At 37.1% G+C, this 12,534-nt stretch overlaps 1 protein-coding gene across 1 annotated transcript in view; it reads left to right on the top strand.

The window, feature by feature from the left end:
* The window catches only part of IMPG2 (interphotoreceptor matrix proteoglycan 2), a 70,953-nt gene that overhangs the window by 47,559 nt on the left and 10,860 nt on the right, over positions 1–12,534 (top strand). Inside the window, exons 14-18 of the mRNA XM_075194879.1 lie at positions 853–2,673; positions 4,772–4,991; positions 6,309–6,519; positions 7,055–7,243; positions 11,345–11,546. Coding sequence (XP_075050980.1) covers positions 853–2,673; positions 4,772–4,991; positions 6,309–6,519; positions 7,055–7,243; positions 11,345–11,546 — 2,643 coding nt within the window. The remainder of the gene's footprint in view (positions 1–852; positions 2,674–4,771; positions 4,992–6,308; positions 6,520–7,054; positions 7,244–11,344; positions 11,547–12,534) is intronic.

Here is a 12,534-nt window from a genome sequence, read left to right as displayed (position 1 = left end):
ATTTTAGCACAAAACTGTGTGTCAACATATATCAACATAACTATTATGTTAAGTATGGAGTACAGTTTTATTCTATAATTTGCCATTTTTGCATTCTTGCATGATGTATTATTTGTATCAATTTATTTTTCACGTTATTGGGAATTTTTTATTGTGTCCAATTATGTTATTTTTCTGGTGTATTTGAAAAATAGATGTGTCTGGTCAATAAATATTGCATGGAATACAATTCTTAGGGGTGTATTCAATTGTTCCTCCGGCTGCCGGAAAAATGAGCGCTCTAAAACTATTACCGTTAATATGGTAATTACCCGCTGAATTTCATCTCGCAGCTCCCTTCAGCGAGTAAACTACCGTATTAACGGTTTTTACGCGCAATATTACCGTATAAACGGTAATAGTTTTAACGGGCTCGTTTTTCCGGCGGCCGGAGGAACAATTGAATACGCCCCTTAAAGTCAGAGTATATTATTTATCACGAAAAATATATTGTTTAATATTTTCCAGTATTTTAAACCAAACAATTCTAAAACTCAAGGAATCAGCAGAAAGAGGACATGTATGAAATTGGTATATGTTTATGAATTAGTGAATGAAGAAAAAGTTAAGGTGGCTTAGCAGTGTTTTTCATAAAGAAAAGACTGAATAAGCTAGCCAGTAAAATTTGAAAATCAATGTATTTTTTAACATATTCTTTTACCTAAGCATAAACATCTTTTATAATCTTTAAAATATATTGACATGGTCACTCTAGGTCTGGTTAGCCTTTTCATACTCCAGATGCAAATACATTTTCTTTAATATTTTTTTTGTTTTGTTGTTATATCTAATATGCCATTTATGTATTTTCAGAATAATGCACTACAAGCTGAATGGCTTCCAACTGCTTATTCAACTATAAAGAACACTTATCCATATGAAGAAATAAATGATGACCTAACATCAAGAAGTCATCTTGCTCTGGGGTCAGAGAGCCCGGTTGCTACAGAAGATATTGAATTTAAACTTCATGTTACTCCAGTTTCTGAATACAACTTTACTACTCCTGCAGATAACTCAGCCTTCCAGCAAAGTACATTCTTCAGTTCATTGGAATCTAGAACAGTTGCAATTATTGATTCTGCAGCAGACTTAGAAATTCAAGAAGAATCAGGAGATGATATTCCACCTTCTAATCAACCTACTATTAGTACATTATCTCAGTATGTGTCTGACAATATGCTCTCATCTTATGAGAGCCAAATAATTACCACCATTCTGCCACCAACTACAACAATTTCATCAGCTAGATCACCCAATTCAGACATTGTGACATCTGCAATAGCTGCCGAAGAGCCTGCTTTAAGTCAATCTCCGTTTATGAGTTTATTAAATAAGAGTGAAAGCTTTAATGCAGACAGTGATACTTTAATATCAGAAGTCACTTCTGAAAGCAGGTTCGAAACTGCTGAAATACTTGTGGAAGACAGTTTATTGCCAACTCATAAAATCACTGAAAGTATTATTCCTCTGGATGAGGGATCAGGCTCAGGATTTGGTCATATGACTGTAGAATACACAGCTGTTACATGGCCTTGGACAAAAACAACAATGAATCCTATTTCTTCATTTAACAGACAAACAATAGATATAGATTTAATGGAGACAACTAAAAACTATGCAGAATTAATTGAAGGACATTTTACTGATAAAACCATTGACAAGAATATCAGGTTGGCTAGCACTGAAAGAAGTCCCAGTCTAGATCAGGACACAGAAGATGTTGGACTATCCCATAACCGTATTACTACAGTACAACCAATAAATCAACCAATCCTGCATGAGTCCTCAACTGAGCCTCCACATGTGCTGTGGACTTCTGAGTACTCGCATGTTAAGCCGTCTGTGCAAACACCAGAATCATCTGACCAAGATGTGTACTTATTCACTGAGCCAGATAGTTTAGTTTACACGACAGTGGAATATTCACCTTCAAGTGGTGATGATATTACATGGCCTATACAAACACCAGAATCATCATCACAGACAAGCCTAGTTTTGGAATATGATACAGATACAGCAGAGAGTTCTATTTCTAATGAAATAGCACCACCAAAACCGTATGTTCCAGTATATAATCTTTCCACAGGTCCTACAACTAGCACACATGATAATCAACTTATAACTAGCTCTGAAAAAAACATTATTTTACATGAGCAATTGTTAAATACCATCCCAACACTGGATTCTAAGAAGACTCATCCGCTCAGTGACCTTGATTCTGCAGGTGGAAACAACATGTCCAATATTATTCCTATGATACCCAAGGGGGCAGCCATTACAGACTCAGTACAGTATGAGCCACAAACTTCTGTAGGCCCAACAAGTTTATTGACAGAAGGCGAAGTAGAAATTGTTGGCGCTCAAGACACATCTCTGGATCATATGAGCACAGTATATTTTCATCCTGACTTGAGTCCAGAAGAGAGAAGCTTGGTAGCAAAAAATATTGATTCTACAGATTTGTCCGGTGTTATCTTTTCTACCCATGGGAGCAGCATCAATGCATCAGCACAAGCTCGTGCACTTGTGGTATTTTTTAGCCTGCGTGTCACTAATATGATGTTCTCTGAGGACCTCTTTAATAAAAACTCTCCTGAATATAAGTCTTTGGAACAAAGGTTTCTAGAACTGGTAAGTTTTAACTGTGAAATGTTAAATGATCAGTTTGTGGTTACTGGCAGAACAGAAATGATAACATTTCCTATTTTTTAGCAGGTTTAACAAGTATCTAAAGTTTTTCTTAGCAGACAGTAAGGAGCCTTCAAAAACTATTGAGAGATTGTCAACTGAACCCCTCTAACTGATTTCTTAGCGGTAAATGTATTAAGGTCCGATTTCTGCAAGTCAGCGATAGTCGGTGACTTTGCATAAATCAGACCTTAATACATTTACCCGCCAGACTTTTATTACACTATATTGATAACCCCCCTTAAGAGTCAAACTGTAATTTTGTGGGATTCTCCTTCAGCACTGACATGTGCCATTCTCTAAATACATATAAGGTAAAGAATGGGTTTAAAGGTCTACCATGTAATTAACAATATGCAATACAGTTCTCAGAATTATCCTGAATTTTAGTTGCTCATTTTCAACTAGGGTGTAGCTCAAAACTCTCCCTAATCCTTTTCATTGTTTCTGTGAGCCTGACTCAATTGTGGACTAGTATCATTGGGTCCTTTTTTTATTTATTCCAATAATTCAAAGCAACTTTAAACTGCACACAGAAGCAATCACAAACTAAGCTATAAGTAATATAATATATAATATATAACACATGACAAACAAAACTGCAGGTGTTACAAGCCGTCACGCTTCTTGAGGCATTGTGTTATGTTCTTCCGTCCTGGCTGGTTGCTAGGCAGTCAAGACACTTTCTTACTCAATACCGCTCAGTGTATTTACATCCTGGCTAGTTGCCGGGATGTTTCTTCTGACCTCTCTGCCAGTCATGTGATCTTTTTTTCCAGTCTCTGCAGAAATGGTCTTTCTGCAGGAGCCCTATGTTTGGTTACCTGCACTATAAACAGCAGGGAGGGCTTAGCCTCACTACCAGAAGGGAACGTCTATACCCTGCATTCATCAAGCATGCTGTTTTGCTGAAAAACCTTTGTCTGCTAATTACCAGTTGCCTGACTTTTACTTGTTCCTGAATATTCTTTGCTGCCTCCCTTAGACCCTTTGCATGTTTCTATACTTCCTTGCTTGCTGCCCACCCTGACCTTTGGTGTGTCTCCAGCTTGCTGCCTGCCCTCAACCATTTGTGTTCTGTCTGGTTAATCTTTTTTATACCGGTTGGTGTACTACTACACAGTCTGCTAGTTGCTTCCAGTCTCAATACCTCTTTGCTACCTGGTATCTTAGATAAACACTTACTACACTGAGTACAAGTCCTGTGGGCATCCAAGCACCTGTGAGAATAACTTTCTCTATGGGAAAGGCAGCTTGCTATAGGTGAAGACTACTCACATATCTTGTTCTAAGGGGGGGCGTATAATTTTACCGTTTACTACGGTAAGAATATCTGTTCAGTTTTCCGTGCACCTCTATGGGGTGCGAGGAAAAATGAGCGTATATTTCGGTAAAAATACTCTGCAAAGTGTCTCCGGAATGCCCGCAACACACTTTGCACTGAATTGAATTCACCCCTAACAGTTTATCTGGTGGACAGTGGGAGCCGTTACAAGGGCAGGCAGCCTTTCAAGTTTTTGAAAAATCAAGTTACAAAATAAAAAAGGGTGTATGAGATAATGCTGCACCCCCTGCTGTGAAATATAAGAAGATCAGAAATCAATAAGGAGTTCTGAGACTGTATGAATGTACCAGGGCACAGGCTGAGTGTTTTAATTTAGGTGAGGGAAATCTGAGAACTTATATTTCCTTACATTTCTCTTGTCCTGTTATTGAATGACTCTCTGCATTTACTGGACCTCGGGCTCCGGACCTGACACTGTGAGAATAGTGACTACCTGTTCCTTTAATGTAACACTTCACATGGTTGCCATAGGTCCGTAGCTTGAGTTTCGCTAAATGAAATTATGATACTGATACATGATATCCATGAGCTATAAAGAGACAGGCAAGTGTTTATCACTTTTTTCCTTCTTGGCTATAATATTTCTAGGTTTGTTTTAAATCACATATTCCTTGTAGGAGTCCACTTTAAAAATGCTGAACTAAGCTTGAGAAGTTTGTCTTGTACAGATTACTTTTACTTATTTGTTTGTTTCAGCTGGTTCCCTATCTACAATCCAATTTAACTGGATTTCAAAACCTTGAAATATTGAATTTTAGGAATGGCAGCATCATTATAAACAGCAGAATGAAGTTTGCAAAACCTGTTCCACGTAATGTAACAAATGCTGTATATATAATTCTTGAGGACTTCTGCAACACTGCTTACCAAACTATGAACTTGGCAATTGACAAATACTCATTGGATGTTGAATCAGGTAATATAGCAAAGATCTCGACTTTCAAATAACAAATTGACTAGGAAACTGTTAAACTATATTTATTGTATGTTTGTAAACACTGAGTACATATAATTTTTTTAAGGCCCCTATTTCTGCAGTTTTAACAACTATAACAAATATTGCATTGGATGAATGAACTTTGCTTAATCTAGATTTATTTACATGCACGAATAATTTGTTTAAAAATAAAATTAACTGTTCTACAACATAAGCATGAACATGATCATTAATCTTTATATCAAAATACTGCTCGAATTAGAATAATTTATGGTTTAAATTATTCATGAGACTGTTTATTACTTGTGGTACTTTTTTGTGTTTCAAAATGTGTTTTACATCAGGAAAAGATATGTGCTTGATCAAAGTGTAACTGGTAGGCACAAAATGCATCCCAATAAAAGTATAGGACAAAACTCCATCTCTTCCAGCTCAGAGTTTGTGTAGAAATTAAGGGGTCTATTTGCTAAACTGCGGGTTTGAAAGAGTGGAGATGTTGCCTATAGCAACCAATCAGATTTTAGCTGTCATTTTGTAGAATGTACTAAATAAATGATAACCAGAATCTGATTGGTTGCTATAGGCAACATGTCCACTTTTTCAAACCCGCAGTTTAGTAAATATACCCCTAAGTCTTTTTGCATAGTGGAATTGTCGGTGTGCTACTCCACATGGCAAGTAATGCTCCCAAAATGCACCCTCTCCACCTCATTATCTTATTTCAATAATCTCATTCCACAAAATGAAATGTCATCTTTACACTGCTCCGCAAACCTAGACGAACTGATGCTCTTACTCCCTGCTTTGTAAAGGATGCCCTCACACTGCCTAATTCCACTCGTCAGCTGGAGCAATCTTGTGCTCCTCTGCAGACGTTACCATCTTGCTCCGCAAATCCATGTACTTTGGCAGAAATCCAACTGCATTTTCTCAAATCAAAGCACATAACCCCACCAAAGAATTTTTGCACTGTCTTGACCATTTGCTAAAACCCATATATTTCTTGTGACTTTTATCTTTAAGTTTTCTTTCTTCTTTATGGTATCTTACTTCTTTAGCTACCTTCGTTCTTCTGCTCTTTTGCTTATATTTTCTTTCCTATACCTTTCATGTTCCACACCATTTAATGCATTAACCAGCGCCCAGCAAATGACTAAAGACTACTCACATAGAAAAAGACAATTGCTCTATAAATACACTCCATAAAATAGATACAGTTTGTATTTGCAGAAGTTTTGCTTTTAAAATAACACTGAAATCCATTTCTTAGATGTTTTTTTTCCTTTGTGTTATTAGGGGAAGTAGCTGACCCTTGTAAATTCCAAGCTTGCAACGAGTTTTCCGAGTGTCTCATTAACAAGTGGAGTGGTGAAGGAGAATGTGTTTGTAACCCAGGATATGTTAGTGTTGATGGCTTGCCTTGTCAGAGCCTCTGTGATTTGGAAATAGACTTCTGTCAGAATGATGGCAAATGTGATATAATTCCTGGACAAGGAGCCATTTGCAGGTAAAACCTTAATTCTGTTGACTAAAATAACAGCTTCTCTGTATCTTTTGAGTTATGAAGTTGATGGCTGGGTACACACTACAGAATATTTCTGCCGATGTGACATCGTTAACGATTTTACCAACGACTGTAAAATAAAGTCTCGATCAGCATGTCGATTCACATATACACACTAAACATGGTTTACAAGACTTACCATAAGATTTGTGCTCTTCATCTGTCATAACCATCGGCTGAATAGATTGTGACTCTGCACATTCTATAGAGATCTGCCTACACTGCTGGTAGTGAGTGCATACACACTGCAGAATTGGAAAGACATTGTTCCATCATTGAACGAGATTTTTAATTCGGTTTACAAATCAAATGAAACGATACCATATTGGTCCAAACAGTCGTTTATTGTGTGATTGGGCCGATAATCGTCTGAAAACCCTGTAGTGTGTACCCAGCCTATGGGGAATTGATTAGTTTGGCAGAATGAATCCGTGTATCTATTGTTCACAAAGCATACCTATACTTTTAATTCTTCCAGGTGTCGGGTAGGTGAAAACTGGTGGTACCGTGGTGAACACTGTGAAGAATATGTCTCAGAACCCCTGGTTGTTGGTATTGCTATTGCATCTGTAGCTGGTTTTCTTCTTGTGGCTTCGGCTATCATATTCTTCTTAGCAAGGACACTAAGAGTTCAAAGTACAAAGGGAGATTCTGAAGAATCCGGAGGGTAAGTCTATACATGAATTATTATTTTAATTGAAAATCTATATTTCAAAGATTCATACTTTAGATTGGCCATTGGTAAAAATGTTCACGTGGGATTAGGTTAGAAATAGTAAATGGTTAAGAGTATGTTTGCATGGTATCTATCAGAATATGTGGAGTTCAGCATTTGAAAACTGCTATTAGTTAAACTAAACTTAGCCCCACTTGAGAGCCCATATTAACTTTCTTAATATACCAACTTTATATTGGAAAGGTTGGATCGCCTTATTCCACCTGTTTCCAAGGGCACACAATTCTAGTGTAGAATGACATCCTTTCCCAATTCGGTTCTCGATAACTGAGGATGTATGATATACCACTTTAAGGAGGCTCTATGTAGTCTATGTAAATCCCCGGTATCTGTCTATAACATACTCTATATCTTGGTTTATTTGAATCACACTCCCTGGAGGCAGATAGAGCTTTCAACTGAACTCTGCTGGCTAACATATGGCACAGAATCTAATGGGCGGCCCAGTTTACATGAGATATTCCTGCAAAGAAATAAAGTGGTTCACTGCGAGATGCTTACAGATCAAGGCCCCACGACTAGACCCACTATGCACCTGTTGACTAGGATCAGATATTGACAAAAGTATACTCATTTGTAGTCAGGGACAGGCCAAGCTCAGATTAGTTAGCAATTGATCAAAAGGCAATAACAAAAAACTGAGGACGGGGACACTAGCAAGCAAGGCTTGTCAATAATCAATCCTGGTCAGTAAAGAGTGACCAGAGATCAAATAGAATGCTTTATATAGTTCTGACAAATGATCTTTAAGCACCCTTTACCAAAAGAATAATGTAGATTACATTTTTGAGTAAGAAGAGGATCTGTCACATATGAATCCAGGAACTTTCTTCAGGAGTGTACTAGTAGTTCCTAATGCACCAGATGGAATAGATTTCCATGGGTGGTTCGATGGACAAGGATTTGCTTAAGATTATATTCTTGTAGGTTTTTCGGTTAGGAATCAGAAGTCATTTAAGAGGAAAATTAATTGATCCCTACAGGTTTATGGAGAGAGATAGTATCCACAGACAAAGGGACAACTGTCACAGAAAGTTAGCTTGTGTACAACAATAAAGTGTTTATTTTTCATGAATATAGTTATTATAAGTCAATTCTGGCCAGGGAAGTAGTTCTTAGGTCCTCATAGACTGTTGCAGAATTGAATTAATCCACTTGATTTGCCCAATAGACTAGGGATACAGAAGAGAAATCTAGTTTAATAGCCATTTTTTCCATCATGTTTATTTTATTAATGTTATCAATAAATTCACAACAAAATAGAATATTACAGAATACTTACTATACATTGGTCTCTTAAAATACAGAAACAATTTATAAAACATGTATAAGTTTAATAAATTAATCTAACAGACATTTACTACATACAACAATATACAATATATTTATAGACTTAGCAACACAATTAATAGGTCAATACATTTAAAGAACTGGAGTACACCCAGATTCATAATTATCAATATCTAAAGTGTGTGTGTGTGTGTGTGTGTGTGTGTGTGTGTGTGTGTGTGTGTGTGTGTGTGTGTGTGTGTGTGTAAAGTTTAAAACAAATTGAACTTATCAATCACAAATTATGAGTATACCCAGACCCTGGAGTCAAATCGTTTCTATAGCAAATAATTCTGCCTGAAGTATTGCAGAGTATAGACCTTTTCTAAGGATTAAATTACACATTTTGGAAAATGATAGAGCCTTTTTTCTAGGTTGGAAGTGGTGGAGAGGATGGGCAGGAGACTGATGAGTGACTTTTTGTTTTGTGCACAGACAGAGCAAGTGGAGACAACATATAAAATATATATTATTTCTTAATTAGGCCACCAGTAGCTGCTGTTAATAAGTTCTATTTTTTTTTTCCAAAGCATGTCTTGTGAACTTAGAATGATAAGTTATTGTTATCTCTTAGAAAGGGGTAAAAAAAATCCTTTATTAATACATTTTATGTCAAGTCATTTTTTAAACTTTATTTTCCATCTAAAATTACAGTTACCTCTCTCCTATTTATGGTTATTATTAAAATATCTTGCTTGACTTCCAGTTCCTGCTTGCCAGCATGAGAAAGTTATGACTATATAAGCTTTCCTGAGAGCACAGAGTACCACGTCATGCACAGATACCTATGTATGGTACCCACTGTCTATCTAGTGACTCTCAGCTCGCCGGCAGCTGCTAGATTCTTGAAAGCTGTTAATACTAAAGTGTTAATGCTGTCATGACGGTCGGCAATAATGAAGGCACAGATAGCTGGTACTACCCTCTCGGATTGCTAATCTCTACGATGACCTAGCTAGGGTATTACAAACGAAATAATGGAACTGCTGCTGGCAGCCTAGGTCTTCTCCTTCGCATGAGTTGAAATTTCAAATTGTCAATACTGCTAAGCAATGAATATGAGAGTTGATTTTTTTGACATTGAACCTATTAAAAAACACTCTGGTGTACTCCATAAAAATCAATAGAGAAAACTGAAAGTCTGGAAAATAGATCCAGGTGAGACAACTTAATAATGGTTGGTCTGGCTGAAAATGATAGAGCCCCCTTACTTATGGAATTTGCATTGAAAGAACTACCAAAGGTTCTAAATATTATAATATGCCCATTCTGCCTCCAGTACTACTCCTGTGTTGACACCGAAATCTACTTTTCTTAGCTTGACCTCTCCCCTTCTGTACTATTTTGTGTGACCAACTGCTATCTCCACATAGAGGTCTCAATGATACCTAAAGCTCAACATGTTCAAAATAGAGCCTATCATCGTTCCTCCTTCCAGTGTCACAGCCTCCCAGCAAATCTCCCTCACCATGAATAACACCGCAATTTCCTGCTTTATTCCTCACATCCAGTATCTCTCCCAGTCCTGTCACATCCACCTTAGAAATATTGCCAGACAATTTCCTTTTCATACCCAAAATGCTACCAAAACTCTTATCCACTTTCTTATCATGTTCTGTCTTGACTACTGCAAACCTCCACCTATCTGGTATTCCCCTCACCCATCTATCCCCGCTTCAATCAGTCTTAAATGTCTCAACAAGACTGATCTTCCTCTCTCACCTCTCCACTTTGCCAGTCCCTACACTGGCTCCCTGTGTCTTCCAGAATCCAATTTAAATTACTCACCCTTAACTACAATGCCCTCAACAACTCCACCCCTTCATACATCTCAAATCTCATCTCAAAATACTCTCCTTCCCATCCTCTTAGATCTACCTCTGACCTGCGCATCATCTCATCTCTGATAACCACCTCTCATTCCCACCTTCTCACGTGCCACTACCCACTTATGGCATTTTCTATCACGCCCTTGCTATACTTTGTGTTCATGTCTATGTCATGTTTATTTTATCTACCTTGTATACTTTGTGTACTTTTTTATTTACGTATTAATTCAATATATTTATTATATCACGTATTATATTTTATACTACTTTTGATTTTGTTAATATAATGCGATTCTTGTAATTTTATATTGCTGTCATAATTGAACCCTTTCCATAGAAACCACAGAGTGTTTTTACTTGACGTAAAATGTAATTATTGGTTTGAAAGCTGTACATTTTTTATATTGGTTGAAAACTCCAATATGGAGACATTAAAAAAAAATCATGTCTGGATATATCATGTATTCTAAAATGTTAGAGGACTATTGTTCGGTGTAGTGTAAGAGTAAAATAATATAATAGTTCCCCTTTCTAAACAAATAACAGTAATTTTAAAATAAAACAGTATAAAATAAGATGCTTTGTTAGACACTGCTATACTCTCACCAACAAAAGCTTTAAGAAGAGGTCAAAAGTGAGAATGACAGTTAAGTATGCAACAAGCCAGTGCACTTCATCAAAATATCTGTTCACAGGCTGTCATAATTTCTCTGCAAAGCATCACACAACAATTGTTGTACCATTGTTCTGTCTTGCAGGAAACACATTCAGGTTTTCTAAAGTAATACTCTCCCTTTAAACTAAGTCATACCATGTTATTGGCTTTCTTGAGATTTATACTTTATATAATTTAAAACATTTGTCTACCCTGCAGGAGACAAAGTGATAGTCTGTCATCTATTGAGAATGCTGTGAAGTATAATCCAATGTATGAGAGTGATACTACAGGCTACAGTCATTATTATAAGAGATACCCTCAGCTCCCATCAACCAGTTCTACGAGTCCAGAGACTTCTGCAGACTTCAGCAGTGAAGAGATCAGGCACATATATGAAAACAGTGAGCTCACTAAAGAGGTAAATTCAGTATTCAATATTTTCCCTTTATACATGAATGATAAAGGTGTTCTAATTTATAATCTATTGAGTTCATATTCAAATTATGGTAAATGGGTTGTACTAACCTGAAGACAGCTGTTTTCACTTTCATTTGCACAAAAGACAATTACTAAACATAAATGTAAATGTTCAATACACACAATGGACCTCATTTAGAGTCGGACGCAAAGTCCGTTTAAGAAGTGTAGGAGTGAGAATGTACCGCAGCTTGGTAGGGTATTGCGAGTGGCAAGCAACCCCAGTTGCGTCCCACTCTTAATACCCTATCGAGCTGCGAGCAGTTCCTGCAGCTAGCTAACCACTTGTGCCACCTAATTCCTGCCGCACAGCTTTAGCCCTGTTTTGAAGTGTGTTGCGTCTGCGCCTCACTGCGACTAGGATGTATTTACATGGTCACGCTTTCACAAATCCGTGTTCCTCCCATTCTCTCGTAGTGAGTCGCAAGCTGTCGCAAGTGTTAATTGTGTCCAAGATGCAGGCGGATTTGGTGCTTTTTGCACATGCGTGGTAGTGTTTTTTTGTTGGATGCGCCTAAAACGGACTTTGCGTCTGACTCTAAATGAGGTCCAATATATTGAAGGGGTTATACCACCTCTTGTATCAAAAACAGGTCTGTAAAGAATATAATGGTGGCTCCAGAAATGGTGTAAATATGCAAAATGAGAAAATATGATGGGTTATTTTCCTTTTTCTTTATTGTGCTTCTGTGGGTGTTATGTCTCTATTAGTATGTGTTTATGTATGTTCTCTCTATATGCATTCTCTGTGGTCTCTATCTATGCTTCATTTATCACAGTATACCAATTTTCACTATATTGTATTTTTGGTGGCATTGTGATCCTGTTTATATTGTGCCTGTTTATTTTGTGCCAGCTATGTGTTTGCTCTGCCCTGGACTGTGGCGCTGCTGTTGCATGTTATCATTACATCCTCTTTTTGTACACAG

The sequence above is a fragment of the Mixophyes fleayi genome, chromosome 2 (genome assembly GCF_038048845.1).
Source record: "Mixophyes fleayi isolate aMixFle1 chromosome 2, aMixFle1.hap1, whole genome shotgun sequence".
Taxonomy (NCBI): Eukaryota; Metazoa; Chordata; class Amphibia; order Anura; family Limnodynastidae; genus Mixophyes; species Mixophyes fleayi.
This window is presented reverse-complemented; position numbering and strand designations above follow the sequence as displayed.